The following is a 17,982-nucleotide window of genomic DNA, read 5'->3' on the forward strand; positions in this document are numbered from 1 at the left end:
CTTTATCCACATTGTCTTCATTGCATTCCTCTTCATGGCTGTGTACCGGTCCTCTAGTACATTTGCCATATTGTGGGGTTGTGTTGTTGTTTTGATTTGTTTTTGTGCTCATCCTGGAGCTTGAGCTCAGGGCCTGGGCACTGTTCTTGCGCTTTTTTGCTCATGACGGACACGCTGGCCCTTGAGCCACAGCTCCCCTTCTGGCTCTTAGGTAGCTCATTGGAGCTAAGAGTCTCACAGACAGCAGACTGCTTTGGGCCAAGATCCTCAGAGTCCACCACCCTCCGTAGCCAGGGTTGTAGGTGTGAGCCACCACGACCTATCTCCGCAGACTGTTTTTGCAGTTTATTTTCTGGGGGCTCCACCGTGTTTATGGAAACGCCCGGGAATCAGAATACTCCGTGTGGCCATGATAACGCTCTTCCACAGCTTGTAGTTCTCCCAACACGGGGTGTAAGGAAACTGCCGTGGACCCGTCGGGGACGCTGCCCCTCCAGGGCCTCCACGCCGGTGACGTGAGAACTGGAGGCTGCGGTGCACAAGAGCAGCTTAGAGGGGCTGAGGACCAGAGGACAGAGAGGGAGAGAGAGGGTGATGTCACTACTGGCTCTGCCTCGGATGCGGGGCTCCATCAGCACGTGGACATGGGGTGTCTCAGACCTCAGCCAGGAAAGGCCCAGCATTGGCCGGATGTCCCAACCCAGGACGCCGGAGCCCAGGCCCTGCAGGCAGTGGGGCGGTGGGCGTTGTGCCTGGGCTGAAGCAAGCTAGGCCCTGGGCAGCGGGCATAGCACACAGGGTCCACATCGCAGCCCGAGGCCTCAGTCCCCACCAACCCTGGTGCTGGCACGACTGCCTCCCTGCCTGCCGCCTGCCATCTGGTGCCATCTGCAGCCTCCTGGCAAAGCTGTGTGTGTGTGTTCTGGGCCTGGGGCTTGAACTCCAGGGCCTGGACGCTGTCCCCGATCCTTTTCCGCTTGAGCACAGCTTTTTGGTGGTTGATTAGAGCTAAGAGTCTTGCACTTTCCTGCCTAGGTTGGCTTCAAAGCCATGGTCCTCAGATCTCAGCCTCCTGAGTGGGGGTGACAGAGCCCAAGGCTGTGCCTGTTCACTTGTACCCTGCCTGGGGCCGAGCAGGGCTGAGGTTTTGCCAGTGAAGGAGGCTGGAAGAGCCTGTCCCAGGCTCCTTTAGTTTTGTGCCACTGCTTGCTGGTCCCGGGGGCCTTGAGCGCCACACCTGGCCTTCAGAGCTTGCTGCCACCTTTCCACGGGTGTCTGTGGATGTTTCCTACCGGCCTGGAGCAGCAAGGACAAGGAGAGAAGGCCACAGTTTGGGGAGGGGCTAGGAGTGTGGCTGCAGCCAGCACCTCAAAGGCTCTGTCTGGAGGCCTGTCCTGGTGTTAGGGCTGGTAGAGATCAGTCCTTCACCCCAAGCAGTGCCCAGGCACAACTTCCGACCCCACCCTGCCCCTGGGATCTCTGTTACTTTGTCACTAGGGAAGACCAGGGCCAGGCGGGGTATGTGCTGGCAGCCCAGCTGGCCAAGGGGTGACCAACAATCAGTGCCCAGGGTGTCCGAGCCACAGACCACATAGCAGAGTGTACTGTGTGGGGCTGTCGGTGCCTCCACACCCTTGGGAACATTTCTGGGTGTCAGGAAGGGAGTGGGGTCCTGAGATAGACTGGGCACCCCAGCTGGGCTTGGCTGGGGGAGACCCTGGCCGGATGGGGGCCCAGGTGTGCAAATGGGGAAGCCACTGCCCCAGGGACAAGGGTGTGGAGAGTCAATATTGACAGTTTGCCCAGGGCAAATGAAGCAGGAGCTTAGGTGTGGCTAGGCAGGGAAGGGGTGTGGGGGCAGGGCCTGGTGTCTAGGGGAGGACCCACTACTGGGAGGGGTGGGGCATGGGGGGCAGAGCCTGGTGCTGGGGGAGGAGCCATGGGTGGGAGGGGCGGGGCATGCGAGGGCGGGGCCACAGATGGGACCAAGAACCCACCTTGGAGCCCCCCTAGCCACCCCTCGGTGCAGAAGGCCAGGGTAGGGCCAGGGTGGGGCTGGCTTGACTTCTTAGGGTGTCACTTAGGGTGCTGTCCTGTCTCCCTCTGCATTTGCCATGGGTGCCAGCATCCCTGAGACATCTTCTTGTGTGTGCCCATCCTGGGGCTTGAGCTCAACCTGGGTGCCATCCCTGAGTTATTTCACTAAGACGGGTGTTCTACTACTTGAACCGCTGCTCCACTTTTGGCTAAGTAGCTGGGATTAGAGGTGTGAGCCACCCCGCCCATAGGGGTCTCTCCCTCAGGAACTTTGTTCAACTATGCCAGCCAGGCCCGCTGAAGACAAAGCTGAACCTCCAAGAAGAATGGGAGAGGTGGCAGGGTCTCTCAGGTGGCACTGAGTGAGGGAGGTGACACTGGGACTCACCCTGGGACAGGAAGGGCCCTGGGGTGTGGGGGCTGGAGGCAGGCTGTGGCGGGACGCCAGGGAGGGCTGGCCCCATGGGTAACATGATGTCCCTCTAGCAGAGCTGCCAGTGGGTGCTCATGAGAGGGGACAGGTGGAATAGCGGTGGCAGGTGGGCTGGCTGTGCACCCTAGAGGGTGGCAAGGCCAGCTTCACACCCAGTGACACGCTGTTTTTGTTGGTGGCAGTAGAGCTTGAACTCAGCCAGGGTGCTGTCCTTGAGCTATTTTAGTCAAAGCTACCACTCGATCCACAGCTCTGCTCCCTCCTTTTTGGTAGTTAATGGGAGAGAAGAGTCTCATGGACTTCCCTTCCTGGGCTGGCTTTGAACCTTGATCCTCAGATCTCCTCCTCTGAGTGGCTGGGACGACAGGCGTGAGCCACAGCGCCCAGCGTCGTTGTCATTGTTTGTTTTTTGCCCCAGAGCTGAGGACCAAATTCAGGGCCTTGCACTTGCCAGGCAGGGGCTCTTCTGCTGAGCTCTCTGTTTTTGCTGTCTGTTTGCCCGTGTTCCTCTGCCGTCCGGACACCTCCCTCTCTTTCTCCGTGGTCATGTTCTGGAGTCATTTGTGCTGTGCAGAGTAAGCTGGCGTAGAACTTGTGACCTTCTTGTCAGTTCTGAGGGCTGAAGTCACAGCATGGCTTCTGCACTCAGCTTTAGCCTGAAGCTGGATGGGGACTGCAGGGCCTCAAGTGTAGCCATCCTGCTGGGCACCTGCCCTGCCCTGGGCTCCCTGGCAGACCTGGCAGGCCAGGCGACTACCAGGCACGGGCTGGTCCTCGTTTGAAAGCCAGCAGCCCAGCGGGGCTGACCTGCACTTGTCCTGTGCCCTTGCCGCCACACAGGGCTCAGTTTCCCTTTCGTGAAAAGAGGAGGCCAAGCTGGGCAGCTACTCAGAGTCTGAGATCTGAGGATCTTAGTTCAAAGCCAGCCCAGGCACCAAAGACCATGAGACTCTTATCTCCAATGAACCATCAGAAGATTGGAAGTGGGGCTGTGTCTCAAGGGTAGGGAGGTAGCCTTGAGCTGAAGAGCTCAGGGACAGCGCCCAGGCCCAGAGTTCAAGTCCCACAACCAACAAAAAAAGAAAAATGAGGCCAAGAGTGCCTCGTGGCAGAGTTGTCACAGGAGTACACCACACACCCGCCACCGTAGGGCTGCACGGCTCTGTTTGCCTTTGTGCCTGGCATGTGACAGGCTTCTTCCTTTTCGGTGGTGTGGGATGGAGCCCGGTCTTACCTGTGCTCACCGGGCAGGTGCCCCCCCCCCCAGCCCGTCTTCCTGAGGGTCACCTCCCCATTGTCCGTGCTGCCAGGGGGCCTTGCGTTTGCTGAGCAGGTGCTCTGTAGAACCCTGTTGGTTTCGGGGACCGCCGTGTCTGCCTTGGCCTGGACTGTGATGCTTTTCTTAACGCTTTTCTCCATAGCTGGGGGTCAGGCAGGTACTACCATCTCCAGTTTTTGTGTGTGTGTGCCAGTCCTGGGGCTTGAACTCTGGGCCTGGGCACTGTCCCTGAGCGCTTCAGATCAAGGCGAGTTCTTTACCACTTGAGCCACAGCCCCACTTCCAGTTTTCCGTTTTGAACCTCGATCCTCAGATCTCATCCGCCTGGGTAGCTAGGATGACAGGCGTGAGCCACCAGTGCCCAGCCTTTTCAAGGTGTGCCGGGCTGTCTGTCTTGGGGTTTTGAGCTACAGTCTCCTCCCTGTCACTGCTGTCACCTGCCCAGTGGCCTTCGCTGCTTTTTTTCCAGAAGCATCTGTCAAGTTCCTTGCAGTCTGCCCTCGCGTGGCCTTGCCACATAATCTGCATTTCGCTGGCAGTGAGTGTTGCCCACAGGCCTTCTCCCACCCTGCTCCATCCGTGGACTGCGTGTTTGCTGCACACATGTTTTTAATTTTGACGAAGTCCAGCGTCTGCATTGTCTTCTGGTGTTGTCTCGCCTCAGCTTCAGGGGAGGGAAGTGTGCGGAGGCAGTGAGGGGAGGCCTGTACCTCAGATTTATGGTTTTCTCTGTACAGTGGGGGTTGTTTGGTTTGGGGTTTTGTGGCTAGAGCATGGGTCTTTGATCGGGTTGGATTTAACTTTCGTAGGCAGGGTAAGGGATGAGTCCAACTCCGTTCTTTGGAGAATGTAGATCCAGTTTTCCCACAGCCGTGTGTTGAAAAGACGTTCTCGCCTCCTGGAGCCTCTGCAGCAGCCGTAGGTGGAGTGGGGCTCTCTCACTCTGGGGGTCTCAGCTCTGTGACTCTTCTCGCAAGTCTATTTCGTTATTGCTGTTGTTGGACTTGAACTCTGGGCCTGGGCGCTGTTCCTGAGCTCTTCAGCCCCTTGAGCCACAGCACCACTTCCATTTTATAGCGATTAACTGGAGCTAAGAGTCTCATGGACGTTAGTGTCTGGGATCCTCAGTAGCTAGGATGACAGGAGTGGACCACCTCTCCTGGTTCCCCGCACCGAACTACACCAGTGCCGCGCTGTCTTGGTCACCATAGCTTTCTTGGTTGGGCATTTGGGATGTGGGAGGGCAGCTTCAGGGACCACTGAGACCCATGGCCCAACCGGCAGACGTGGGGACCAGAATGGGCTTGTCCCCGCCTCGAGAGCAGCTGGCATGGAGGTTCTGTCCACAGAGGCCCTGAAGGCCCCAGCCTGGGTTGCTGCTCTGTTCTCCCCTTCACCCTCATTTCGTTGTTCAAGTGAAATACCCTAGGACCCAGCTCCCAAGGCTCCAGTCTCTTCCCCCATGTCCTTGCTGGACAGCCTGCCCTCTTCTCCCCCCTCCCAGCCTGTCCCGCAGACCCAGGGCATTTACCCTGCTCGGCTGGCCACGGTAGTGACCTCCATCTCCTCCCTAGCCTCTGCCTCTCCCATGTCTTTGCTTGTTTTCTGCACACCCGTCATGGGGGGCTCCACTGGTCCGTGGGGTGGACATGGGGTCGGGCTGTGCCAAGCCCCTGGCAGCTCCCTTTCAACGGGCTGCGGGTCATGTGGGTGTGTCCCAACATTATCTCACATATGTGCGTGTGTATGTGTATGTGTGTACGTGTACATCTCTGTGTGTGAACGTGTATGTGCATATATATGTGCACATGTGTATAATATACACAGTCCCTGAGCGCTTCGGCTCAAGGCTATCGCTCTACCACGGAAGCCACCGTGCTACTTCCGCTGTTCCGGTGGTTCATGGAGGTAAGAGTCCCATAGATTTTACTGCCGGGCTGGCTTTGAACTGTGATCCTCAGATCTCAGCCTCCAGTCGCTGGGATGAGAGGTGGGAGCCACTGGGATGAGAGGGCCAGCAGCGTTTTAGGTTTTTTGTCTGTTTTTGATCTTTTTTTGTTAGTTGTGGGGCTTGGACTCTGGGCCTGGACACTGTCCCTGAGCGCTTCAGCTCAAGGCTACCGCCCTGTCCCCGGAGCCATAGCGCCAGTTTAGCACTTTAGTTGGAGGCAGGGTCTCCTGTGCAGCCGTGGCCTGGCCCTGAGCTGGGCCTTGAAGTTCGCCCTGGCAGCCACAGTGCCTCATGACCAGCCTGGCCTCCGCACTGCCCTGCCCAGTGTCTGTCCCCTCGGCCAGCTCCTGGGGGGTAGCTGGTGACGGTGGTCGAGATGGTGGCTGTGAAGGCAGCTGTGGTGGTGTGATGGCAGTGGGGGTGATGGTGGAGGTGGGAGTGGGCATGGGATGGAGGTGCTGGGGTGATGGAGGTGTTGGGGAGATGGAGGTGATATGGGTGTTGGGGAGATGGAGGTGATGGGGAGATGGAGGTGATGGGGAGATGGAGGTGATGGGGTGGTGGTGGAGGTGATGGAGATGGTGGTGCTGGAGATGATGGGGTGATAGAGGTGATGGGGAGATGGAGGTGATGGGGTGGTGGTGGAGGTGATGGAGGTGTTGGCGGGGGTGGTGGTGGAGGTGGTGGTGGAGGTGATGGTGGTGGAGGTGGTGATGGAGGTGTTGGCGGGGGTGGTGGAGGAGGTGGTGGTGGTGGTGGTGGTGGTGGAGGTGGTGATGGAGGTGTTGGCGGGGGTGGTGGAGGAGGTGGTGGTGGAGGTGATGGTGGTAGTGGGGGTGGTGATGGGGGTGGTGGAGGAGGTGGTGGTGGAGGTGGAGGAGGTGGTGGTGGAGGTGATGGTGGTAGTGGGGGTGGTGATGGGGGTGGTGGAGGAGGTGGTGGTGGAGGTGATGGTGGTGGAGGTGGTGATGGAGGTGTTGGCAGGGGTGGTGGTGATGGAGGTGGTGGAGGAGGTGCTGGTGGAGGTGATGGTGGAGGTGGTGATGGAGGTGTTGGCAGGGGTGGTGATGGAGGTGGTGGTGGTAGTGGGGGTGGTGATGGGGGGGTGGTGAAGGTGGTGGCACTGGCGCCCGTGGGGGTGGGGTGGAACGGGGGTGACGTCTCCAGACTGGACGTGGGCAGCTGTCGTGGCCGCTCTGGGTCGGGCCTGTGGACAGCACATGCCGTGCACAAGTCAGTGTGTTTGGGGCGCCCTGGCCCACGCGCCCGTCCGCGGCATGGCGCCCTCCCTCTCAGTGGCTGGGCAGCGCTCTGCGGTGCCAGTGGGCTGTGACACATCGTCTTGAATGGCTCTCGCTGGAGCCACCGTCCTCCGAGGCCTGTGGCCTGCGCTGCCCACCCGCGTCGTCCCCCAGCCCGGCCAGGCTCGGCCTCCGTGGCGGGGTCGTGGCTGAGCTGTTCTACCTGACGTCCACAGCTGTCGTGGAACGGGGGCGCGGGGGGACACGCCAGACTCCACCGCCCAGCTGGGCAGGGCCCGGGGCCCGAGGCTTGGGGTGGAAACATGGCCGTGGGTACCTACACGCTTTCATCTCCCCAGACGAGAGCTGGGGCCCTGGCAGCCGCTCCCCACCCTGCAGCCCCGCAGCCCCTGCCCACCGTCCCTCTGCGCGGCTGCCCTGGGTCCACGCTGGGGGCTCAGGCCTGGCTCCTGCCCCTCCACGGACCCTCGCTGACCCAGTGCCGCGGCATTCCGGCTCATAGCTGGGTAGCATTCCACGGCTGGTTCCACACACCAGGAGTCTCCACGCCGTGCCGTCACCGGCTGCTGTGCGCACCTGTGCCGCGGCGTGCCAACGCCGTGCTGGATCACGGGGCTGGCGTCAAGCACAGCTCCTGGCCCTGCCAAGCACGACTGGTCTTACTTTATTCATTTATTTTGCCAATCCTGGGCCTTGAACTCCAGAGCCAGGCCTCTGTCCCTGACCCTGTCTGTGCTCAAGGCTGGCACTCTACCACTTGAGCCACAGAGCCACTTCTGGTTTTTTCTTTGTGCGTGGTACTGAGGAATTGAACCCACGGTTTCATGTGTGCCAGGCGATCCCCGGGTTCAAGCCCCAGCACTGGCCAAAAAAAAAAAAAATTAAATGGAAGCCAGGGGACCCCTAGGGGGAAGGTGGTGGCATGAGGGCCAAGGAGAAGAGACGGGGCACAGTCTGTCCTGCGACCTGGGCCGAGCCGGTGACAGGTGGCCTCAAGGACACAGGGTGGGACCAGAAGGGGCCCTGAGCTGCCAAGGTGTTGGTGTCTGGGGCCAGGATGGGGTGCCCGGTGCCTGTCCCTCCCTGCAGCATGTGTGTCACTGGCCCGCCTGCTGTGCAGCTGGGGACGGGCACGGGTCCTGTGCTGGGTCTCGGGTCGCGCACCACCCGTGAGTTACATAACCCGTCGCTGAGCTGCGTGGTAGAAGTGGAGCAGCCCAGCTATTTTGGGCCGTGGTAACGAGGGTGTGTGTGTGTGTGTCTTCTCTGTCCCGTGGGGCCAGTGAGGCGGGCAGGGCCAGTCGGCCACGGGGACCGGTGCCCCTGCATGGCCAAGACAGCAGCCTCTGCAGACAGCGGGGGTGCCAGGGGGCTGGGGCTTGTGGGTGGTGAGGTGTCAGACTGCGCGGTGGGGGGGGGCGTCTGCCGCTGGCACACTGGGCAGTGCCAGGCGTCGGGAGCTTAGAGCCCACACCTCTCTCTCGGTGCACCTCATACACGCGTCCCCACGCACACCTGTATGCATCCCACACACGCGCACACTCCGGGTGTGTGTGCAGCTCAGGGCAAGTCATGTACCCTAGGGAGGAGACAGCAGTTGTCCTCTCTTCTGTCCTGGAGGCAGAAGCCATGTGGTGTGGGGCGGGGTGTCCCTGGGCTGGCGCCCCCCATTGTCTGGAGGTGTTCATTCTGCTTGGACACACAAGACGCTGGCTTGGGTCTGCTCTCCACTGTTGTGCCTCTACCTTTTCCTCTTCTTCCTCTTCTATTTTTTGATTTTATTATTATTTTTTTGTCAGTGGGACTTGAACTCTGGGCCTAGGTGCTGTCCTGAGTCTTCAGTTCAAGACTGGTGTTCTACTGGACCACAGCTCTACTTCCAGGTTTCTAGGGATTCATTGGATCAGAGTCTCATGGACTTTCGTGCCCTCGGGGGCTGGCTTTGAACCGTAATCTTCAGATCTCAGCCTCCTGAGTAGCTGGGATGACAGGCGTGAGCCACTGGCTTCTCTTTTCCTCTCTTACAGGGTCTGAACCTGCCCCCACCAGCCTGGCATGGCCACGATCCCCCCTCCTCAGGGCCCTTTGTGCCAGGCCGTCCCGAGTCAGTAGACTTTGAGGCCGCGGAGCAGCTCCTGCCCAGAACAGGCCATAAAAGCAAACCAGAGGTCACACTAAGGCCTCCCTCCCCGAGTCCCCTCCTTGTCCACTTGTGGATCCCTTCCGTGCTGGGACCATGGGTGTGCCCTGGGGAGGGGTGCAGAGGGCAGCGTGGGGCATCTGCAGTGGTCACAAGGGCTCAGTGTGAAGTGGGGATAGCCCTGAGGAGGGGGGCAGGTGAGGGACAGCCTCCTCCCTCCAGGACCTCTGGCAAGCTGCAGCCCAGCGGGCACCAGGCCAGCTGGCAGGGCCCGGCCTCCTGGGGGCGTGCAGACCCCGGGGGACCCTCGTGGGGTGGGGCTTGGCGGCCAGGGTTGATTAAAGGCATTCCTGGGTTGAGAAAGGAAGAGGAGCTGGGCAGGGCCTCAGCCTGGGCCCCATCTGCCGTTCCTCCCTGGCGTCTCTGTGGAGCTGTCCCCAGGCCCCTCACCTGACTCCCTCCCTCACCTGCAGTGGTTGGGGGCCAGAGCTCTGGGGGTCGGGGGACAGGGCAGAGGCCTCAGCCTGGAGACCAAGGGGGCTGCCGTGCAGCTCTGCGCTTGACGTGGGAACCCCAGATTTGTGCGGGGCCCCTGCCCAGCAGAACAAACCGGCAGAGCATGTGTTACAGCTGTGTGGAGGTGGGCTGGCCAAGGGAGTCTCCACGGACCCCTCCCCACACACACACACACCCCAGGGGTTTCAACGCAGGCCTCACATTTCTAGCAGATTCCACACTGGAGCCAAGAGCTGGGAAAATAACCCAAGCGTCCATCAGGAGAGCGCATAAATAAACAAACGGCATGGGGTGCACTGGGCCGTGACATGCAGTGGGTTCTGACATGCCACAGTGTGTGTGAAGCCCAAAATATGCGACGTGAGAGAAGCCAGACCCCAGAGGCCCAGGCGCCAACTCTGAGAGGGCATCAGAGCAGCCGCCTGCAGCAATGGGAGGCAGCCGGGGCTGCATCTGCTTTGGGGGACAGAAACAGGCTGGGCCCAGTGCCTGTGGCTCAGGAGGCCGAGATCTGAGGGTCGTGGTTCAAAGCCAGCCCAGCCCCTGAGACTTCTCTCCAGGGACCCGCCAGAAAACCGGAACTGGCGCGGTGGCCCACGGGACGGAGCGGCAGCCTTGAGTGGCAAAGCTCAGGGGCGGCACCCAGGGCTCGTCGGGCAGCTGCTGGCCTGGGTTGGGTCCCACTGACGTCCTGAGGTGACGACTGACCCCCTCCCTCCTGCCTTCCGTGCTGCCCGGGCCCCAGGCCCCGGCCAGCCTGTGCCGTGCCACACCAGCCGTGGCTGCCGTGCTCGTGGGGTGCTCGTGGGGTGCATGCCTCGTCTCCACCCTGCGCCTTCCGCTGGGAACCCTGGCTCGGGGCCGGGGGTGGGCGCTCGCACTTTCTACAGGCTCAGCTGCCCACAGCAGATGGCGCCTCCCCTCCAGGGCAGAGGCAGGGCAGTGTTGGGGTGCTGCTGCTCCCACACCGGGAACAGGAGGCTGGGGTGGGCGAGGCTGTGGGGAACAGCCCCGGGCCGCCTGCCAGGGCCAGCTGGTGCCACCGGCATCTGTCCTCCCAGCCGCGGGTCTGCGTCCTGCGAGTCCACTGGTGCTCTGGCTCTGCCCCTGCGCTCCCCACTTCCCCGCGTTGACCCTCCAGAGCCTCCCTGTGCGTGCCCTTGGCCCCACCAGACCCCCTCATCTCCTCCTCTGCCCATCTGCGCAGGACAGCGGCCCCTGTGGGCAGCCGTGTCTGGATCTGAGCCGCTGTCCTCGTCCCCAGTCCCCCACAGGGCTTGTGCTGCCATCACGCCCTCGTATTGGGGCCATGCTCGCATCAGCTGTGGCAGGCCGGGGCCAGACTGGCCCCTGGCAGAACTGGATAGGCCAACCGCAGTTCCCAGATGTCACTTGGCTCTTGGCCGTCCTGAGGGGCCACCCCTCAGTCCAGGACACCTAAGTGCCCCAGCTGGGGTTCCCTCCTGTCTCCCCCACCCCTTGGCTGGTGCCAGGCCGTGGCTTCTCATCCACAAGCCTCAGTTGCCCGTCTGGCCTGGAGACAGTGGGGAGCAGACCGGCAGGGTAGGTCCAGGGGCAGAGCAGCTGTGTGGCTTTGGTGGGTCCTGTTTCCGGGCAGCGCCCTCCTCCCTCTTGGAGCCACAGACACCGAGCTTGCAGTGCCTCCCCTGGGTGGTGGAGAGTGGCTGACTCTTCATGGTGGAGGCAGCATCTATGCAAAGGTCCTGAGGTGGAAGTGACTGGCTTTGCTTCTGAAGGGCCCAAGCAGAGGGCCTGGTGCCCCTGTGAATGACACAGCTCTGACTTGGGCTCACCTGCCCCTTAATCTCATTAGAAGCTGAGCTGGCCAGGGCTGGTCCATCTACAGAGTGAAGGGGCCTGGGGGGTAGTGGGGTGTCCACCTCATTCTCAGGTCCCGGGACCTGAGGATTGCCCACTCGTCCCTTCCCATCCTAGGAAGCCAAAGCCTGTTGGGGTCACATCAGGCCCTGCCCTGGTCTGAGGAGGAAGGCTTGCCCCGTGGCTGGGGTCATTTGGCTGTGCTGTGTAGGGCCGTGGCAGGCGTGGGCACGCTGGGCTCCAGCCCCCCTCGCTGGATGGCTCAGGTCTGGGAGCTCCTGCCCTCCAGGCCCGTGTTGGGCAGCTAGCCAGCGCCCTCCAGCTCACAGATGCGCCGTAGACCACTCTTCCGTGGGCCATCGCTGCCCGAGGTCCTGCCATGCGCTGGCACATGGCTCACAGCAGCACCGGCTGCTGGAGTGGCCTGTGGCAGGGATAGCGGATGGCTCCTGGAAGACCTAGGTCTCCAACACCTCCCTGAGGGGCAAGCGAGGCTGGTCCCCGGAGGCCCCAAACCCCGGCCATCGGGCCCTGGCTGCGCTATGCATGCCGGGACACCTGGCTGACTTGGGGGCTCCTGGGTCCGGGGCGGCAGGCCCTGCTACCACCTGGACCCGGGCTGGGGCTCCCGGCCCCCCTGCAGCCATCTGTCTCTGTGTCTTGCAGCTGCAACTTCAGAAGTCCCAGTACCTGCAGCTGGGCCCAAGCCGCGGCCAGTACTATGGCGGGTCCCTGCCCAATGTGAACCAGCTGGGCAGCGGAGCCCTGGACCTGCCCTTCCAGGTGAGCCGGGCCCGCCCCCACCAGCCGCCCGGCCCACGGGCCCCCACTCCTCCTGTCTGCAGGCTGTTCTGGTTTCTGGCAGAGGCTGCACGGCCATGCCAGGCCCTGCTGCCATAGACGCCTAATGAGATAAGGCCCTCCCCCCTCCCTGACGCTGGGCCCCACCCCGTGGTCATCTTCTGTCCAGGGCTCTGGGAGGCCCAACAGACCCCTTAGGGCAGAGGCAGGCAGAGCTGGGCTGTGTCCCAGGGGCCCCAGCTCCCCTGCAGGCTGGGCCCACGCCCGCTCTGCGTCCTGCGCTGCCTTGGCCTTCGCCTCAGGCCTGCGGGGCTGTGGCCTGCCGTGGAGTGCTGGCCTCCCTGCCCACCCGGCCCCGCCCCCTGTGTGGGCATCTCCCAGTCTTGGTTCTTTGCATTTCAGCCCAGCGGATTTGTGGGGGAGGCCCTGGCCGCGGCTCCTGACTCTCTGGTAATCGAGCCCCCAGGCTGAGGCCGTAGTGCCGGCCTGCAAGACCGGGACCCGCTGTGGGTGCCAAGGGTCCCCGTCCCACATGGCTGCCCCTGGCTGCTGGTCAGGCCGAGGTGGACCTGCCAGCGCCCCGGTGCCGGGGAGTGACAGCATGGGGGGCCACGATGCCCGGGCTCCGCCAGGCAGGCTCTGGAGTCCAGTCGGGAGGGAGGGGCCCTGAGCATGCGCACCGTGCATGGTCCTCTCCAGATGTGAGCGTAGCGCAGCCCGGCCTCCTGGCCTGCAGGCCGCCCCCTGCAGCCCAGGTCACTCGCCACAGCTGGCTTCCGGGCTCACTGTGGGGCGGGAGTGCAGGAAGCCAGGCAGTGGCTCACACTAGAGCACCCCAGCCACTCCGGAGGCTGGGGTCGGAGTCAGAAGTGGCCCAAAGCCATCCAAGCAGGCTAGTCCACAAGACTTCAACCACCCACCCAAGAGCCACAAGGAGAGCTGTAGTTCAAATGGTAGACTTACACCTAAGCAAACAAGCAGGAAGTGGGCTCTGGCGCTCACACCTGTCGTCCCAGCTGCTCAGCAGGCTGAGATCTGAGGATTAAGGTTCAAACCCGACTGGGCAAGAAGGTCCTTTTGACGCTTACCTCCAGGGGACCACCAGAAACCTGGAAGTGGAGCTGTGGCTCAAGTGGTAGAGTGCTAATCTTGAGTGATAAAACCCAGGACAGCGGCCAGGCCTGAGTTGCAGCCCCAGGAAAGGCAAGAGTGCAGGGTGAAGCGAGCTAGAGCAGAATGGCCCTCACTGGGCTGGAGCCTGGTGCCCTGGGATGCAATGCCCACTGCCTTATGTCAGGTTTTTGCCCTGCTGGAGGAAGACAGAAGGGCCAGGGGCCAAACGGGCTAGTGAAGAGTCTGTCACCATAGTCAGATAGCAAGGAGACCCCACGGGGTGAGGCAGGCAGGCTGAGATGGAGCCCAGAGGAGATGGGCCCGGCCAGTATCTTCAGCTGCCCCAGGCGCCAGGGCTCTGACAGGACACCAGGGAAGGCCAAGAGCCGCTCTGGGCTCCCCTGGACCCTCGGGCCCGGCCTCTGGCCCTGTCTTGGCTGCACGTCCAAGGATGACGCCGGTGGGGACCAGAGGCCCCAGGAGAAGCCCGACAGCCGCACCTGGCAGGCCGGGGTTGCCCCAGCGCCTGCTCCCGCGGGCACCATCCGGGCTTATTTGCTCTGCCTGCCCACGCATGCCAGCCACCCTGCACCCCTGCTACCCAGGGCCCAACCACCCTGGCTCTGTACCCCAACCCCGGGCGCAGGGGGCGGGTGGGGAAGCCTCACCCAGGGGCGTCCTGCGGGCAGAGCCGGGGAGCTGTGGCCACGGTGGGTGATGAGCACCGGGCTTTGTCCCTTTTCTCCTGCCCTCGCCCAGACACCCTTCCAGTCCTCGGGTCTGGACACCAGCCGGACGACACGCCACCACGGGCTGGTGGACCGGGTGTACCGAGAGCGTGGCCGCCTGGGCTCGCCCCACCGCCGGCCCCTGTCAGTGGACAAGCACGGGCGGCAGATATCCTTCCCCGCACGCCTTCCCGGCCTCGGGCTGTGGCCCCAGCGGGTCCCCTCTGTGGTCTGGGGGTCCTGCTGAGCTCCGGGAGGGCGGGGCTGGCCTCAGGAAGCCAGGGCTGAGTGCGGGGTGGCCGGGCCAGGCCCCGGAGCCCCAGGCCAAGGCTGCTTCTGGCCAGGCAGGAAGCAGCTTGGGGCCCAGCTGTTCCCAGGCCAGGGGCGGGCGGGGCCCAGCGCACACGCCAGCCCTTAACTCCGCCAACGCCGACAGCTGCCCCTACGGCACCGTGTACCTCTCGCCGCCTGCAGACTCCAGCTGGAGGAGGTCAGTGGCTGGGCTGCCCTGCGGTCCCCTGGACATGGGGTGTCTAGGCCTGGACAGAGGATTGGAAGCATCCACACCCTTTCTTTTCCTCCCTCCTCCTCCCTCTTCCTTCCTCTTCCTTCTTTGCCCTCCTCCTTCCCTCATCCATCCTCTCCTCCTCCTCCTCCCTCTCTGCTTCCTATTTTCATTCCAAAACTGGATAATCTAACAGCTAGCCCATTGCAGTTTTATTTGTTCTCTGTGTGTGTGTGTGTGTGTGTGTGTGTGTGCGCGCGCGCGCGTGCCCATGCACATGTGTGGGTCCTGGACCTTGAACTCAGGGCCTTGCAGTTTTGCATAGATTTGTCCTCGAGGCTGGCACTCTACCATCTGAGCCACAGGTCCACTTCCAGCTTTTTGCTGGTTCCTTGCAGATAGGAGTCCCAGGGACTTTCTTGCCTGGGCTGGCTTTGAACTGTGATTCTCAGATCTCAGCCTTCTGAGTAGCTGGGACGACAGGTTGGTGCACTGCCACCAGATCCTCTTTTACCTGTGTGTGAGTGTGTCCCTTGTCCCATGAGTGACAGGCTGCCCCGATGCCTGCCCGGGCACTGTGCTCCGCCTTCCTGAGCCCCTGCCAGCCCTGTCTGCATTTCCTGGTCCAGCAGCTGTTCTCTGCTCTTCCTGGGGTCCCCAGGCAGAAGGCCAGGCCGCTACTGGGCTCTGACCTGCGCTGGACTTGGTTGCAGCCAGACCCCTACCCCTGAAGGGGTTGCCTCCTCCTGGCCTGCGCTGTGCTGTGCAGCCGGGCTTGCCAGCTGCTGCTGGAGTGGGGGGGGGGGTCACCTGCCCGCTGTCCTGCAGCCTGGCTCGGCTTGTAGAGGGCTACAGCTCTCAGGTGACCCCTGCAGTGACCCCCAGGGTACCCCTCGGCCTACCTGGGCTTCACCATCTCCCTCCTGCCCCCAGGACCAACTCGGACTCTGCCCTGCACCAGAGTGCCATGGCGCCCTCTCCTCCAGACTCCTTCACGGCCACTTCCCAGGACGCTCACCAGAAAAGAGGTACCGGGAGCCGGGCGCCAGCCCCTTGCAGTTCTGGGGACCGCTCTGAGGTGGCAGTGCTGGAGTTGGGTTTTCCAGAGTGTGGAGGAGTTTTCTTGGCAGGTTTGGGATTCGGGGGCGATGTGTCTTGGGGCGACGCAGGGGTTTTTGCACAGGAGAGGCAGCGAGCCAGCAGTTGGGCGTTCTGACCCCACATGCCAAGTAGGAAAGCGGGCCTTGATGCAGAGCCTTCAGGGAGGGCAAGTTCCTGGCCGCCCCTCAGGCCTCCCGACCACCGGACAGCCGCCTGGCTCTGTGCTGGCTGCTGGCAGCCTGGAGGCCTCCAGCTATAGTAAAACAGCCTCAGGCCCTAAGCCCCACTGGCAGGGAGGACGCGGGGCTCCAGGCCAGCTCCCCTGACAGCCACGACAGCTGTGGCAGGGCCTCCTGGTGCCAGCATGGCTGCTGGTGGGCTCCTTCCTCATCTTCCTCCTCTCTGCTTTAGTCCTCCTTCTGACTGTCCCAGGAATGGAGGGTTCCATGTCAGAGGCAGACAAGAGCCTTTCCAAGCAGACATGGGACAGCAAGAAGGTAAGAGCAGCGTGGCTCTTCCTGTGACCTGAGAAACCCCAGTCTGCAGGCTGCCATCTGTGTAGAAGCGCACAGCAGCTTCCCAGGAGGCCCTGAGTTCAACCCAGTGCTGTCCAAGGGAAAAGAAGACAGCCAGGCGTCACTCAGACCTGTGCCAGGGCAGCCCACTCCACAGCCCATGCCTGGCAGGAAGTTCTGGGGGCCCTCTGAGGGGCGCTGGGGTCCCCAGTGACCACCATCTCCTAGCGGTGGGCCTTCCTTCTCTTTCAGGCCGGATCCAGGCCCAAGTCCTGCGAGGTCCCTGGGATCAAGTAAGTCCGCCTGGGACCCCGGCACCCCACTTCCTGGGGTCCCCCTCCCTGCCAGGCCTCAGCCGGGACCCCAGGCTCTAGCACCCATCCCTACGCCTCAGCGTCCCCCCTGCTTCCGGCCTCCTCACAGCATCTTCCCGTCTGCCGACCAAGAGGGCACCACAGGCCTGAGCCCCGCGGCCCACAGCACCGGGGGCTCCCTGCCCGACCTGAGCAACATCCACTTCCCCTCGCCTCTGCCCACACCACTGGACCCCGAGGACCCCGCCTTCCCCCCCTTCCCCACGCTCAGCACCTCCAGTGCGGACGCCAACCTCACACACCCGGGCCTCGGCGCCAGCCAGGGTAAGGTGACCCGCCGGCCGCACACAGCACGGGGGCGCTGCCTGAGGCCAGGCCCGGGGTGGGGGGCACAGAGGCCCAGGATGGGATGGCGGCCTTGGGAAGAGGCTGGGAGCCAGGTGCAGCCTGGGGGTGAGGGCTCAGACTGTCTGCATCCCTTGTGGTCCCTAGCTGTCCTAGCAGCCACCCAGGCCTAGCTGGCCCCCCCCTTACTCCCCACCCCCACTGCTGGCTCCCCACACTACCCCAGGGCCTTAGCACAGGTCACCCCCACCCCATGGTTCTCTGAGCGGTCCCTGAGCCATCCCGTCCACCCTGTCTCCCCTATTCTGACCCCTGTGCTCAGCTGGCCCCCAACCCTGCTCCATTGTGCGCTGTCCCTGGGCCAGGCTGCCTCCTCTTTGTCCCTGTGCCTTGGCCGTCGCGTTTGTCTCCCTTCCTGGGGGAGGTCGGCCCTGCTGGCTTTGGCCAGGGGCAGCACCTGTCTGGTAACCTTGAGCTGAAGAGCTCAGGGACAACACCTAGGCCCAGAGTTCAAGCCCCATGACAGACCAAAAGAAAGAAAGAAAAAGGAAAAAACAGAAGTGGTGCTGTGGCTCCAGTGGTAGAGTGCTAGCCTTGAGAAAGCTCAGGCCCTGAGCCTGGCCAAAAAAAAAAGTCTCATGGACTCTCCTGCCTCTGCTGACTGCAGACTGCCACCCTCAGCCCTCGGCTCCTTAGTAGCTGGAATTACAGGTGTGAGCCACCAGCACTCAGCTATGGCTCCGATTCTCCCCACAGCGCCATGGGGGACAGGCTCAGGCCCAGGGCCTGCACTGCTTCCACCCACCAGCGACTGTGCAGAGGGGCTGGGTGGTGTGGGCAGCGGGGGCTGGGGTGCCCGTAGCAATGGGCAGCGGGCTGCTGTCAGCCGAGGGCTGCTGTGGGTTGAGTGGACTCGTCTTCCAGGGCTCTCTAGGGGCCCCAGTCTGCCAGGGCCCGGCCGGCAGCTGGCATCCATGGCCACGCCAAAGGTGGGCCCTGGGGCCACCGCACCCAGTCCAGTCCCAGCAGAGCCTTCTTTTCCACCTTTGCCCAGTTCCCCACACGGCCTCTGCCACGCATGGCAGGGCCCCAGGCCAGCCCCC

At 62.7% G+C, this 17,982-nt stretch overlaps 1 protein-coding gene across 4 annotated transcripts in view; it reads left to right on the top strand.

Annotated features, from left to right (window-relative positions):
• The window catches only part of Crtc1 (CREB regulated transcription coactivator 1), a 28,591-nt gene that overhangs the window by 2,622 nt on the left and 7,987 nt on the right, over window positions 1–17,982 (top strand). For 2 of the 4 annotated variants that reach the window (XM_090334309.1, XM_090334326.1), the window contains exons 2-9: window positions 12,124–12,240; window positions 12,661–12,708; window positions 14,131–14,268; window positions 14,528–14,589; window positions 15,538–15,632; window positions 16,117–16,202; window positions 16,473–16,513; window positions 16,644–16,858. In XM_090334309.1, coding sequence (XP_090190435.1) covers window positions 12,124–12,240; window positions 12,661–12,708; window positions 14,131–14,268; window positions 14,528–14,589; window positions 15,538–15,632; window positions 16,117–16,202; window positions 16,473–16,513; window positions 16,644–16,858 — 802 coding nt within the window. The remainder of the gene's footprint in view (window positions 1–12,123; window positions 12,241–12,660; window positions 12,709–14,130; window positions 14,269–14,527; window positions 14,590–15,537; window positions 15,633–16,116; window positions 16,203–16,472; window positions 16,514–16,643; window positions 16,859–17,982) is intronic. The other 2 variants (XM_090334319.1, XM_090334336.1) reach the window with 1 other exon arrangement.

This window comes from Megascapheus bottae, chromosome 1 (genome assembly GCF_031878675.1).
Source record: "Megascapheus bottae isolate mThoBot1 chromosome 1, mThoBot2.hap1, whole genome shotgun sequence".
Classification (NCBI taxonomy): domain Eukaryota; kingdom Metazoa; phylum Chordata; class Mammalia; order Rodentia; family Geomyidae; genus Megascapheus; species Megascapheus bottae.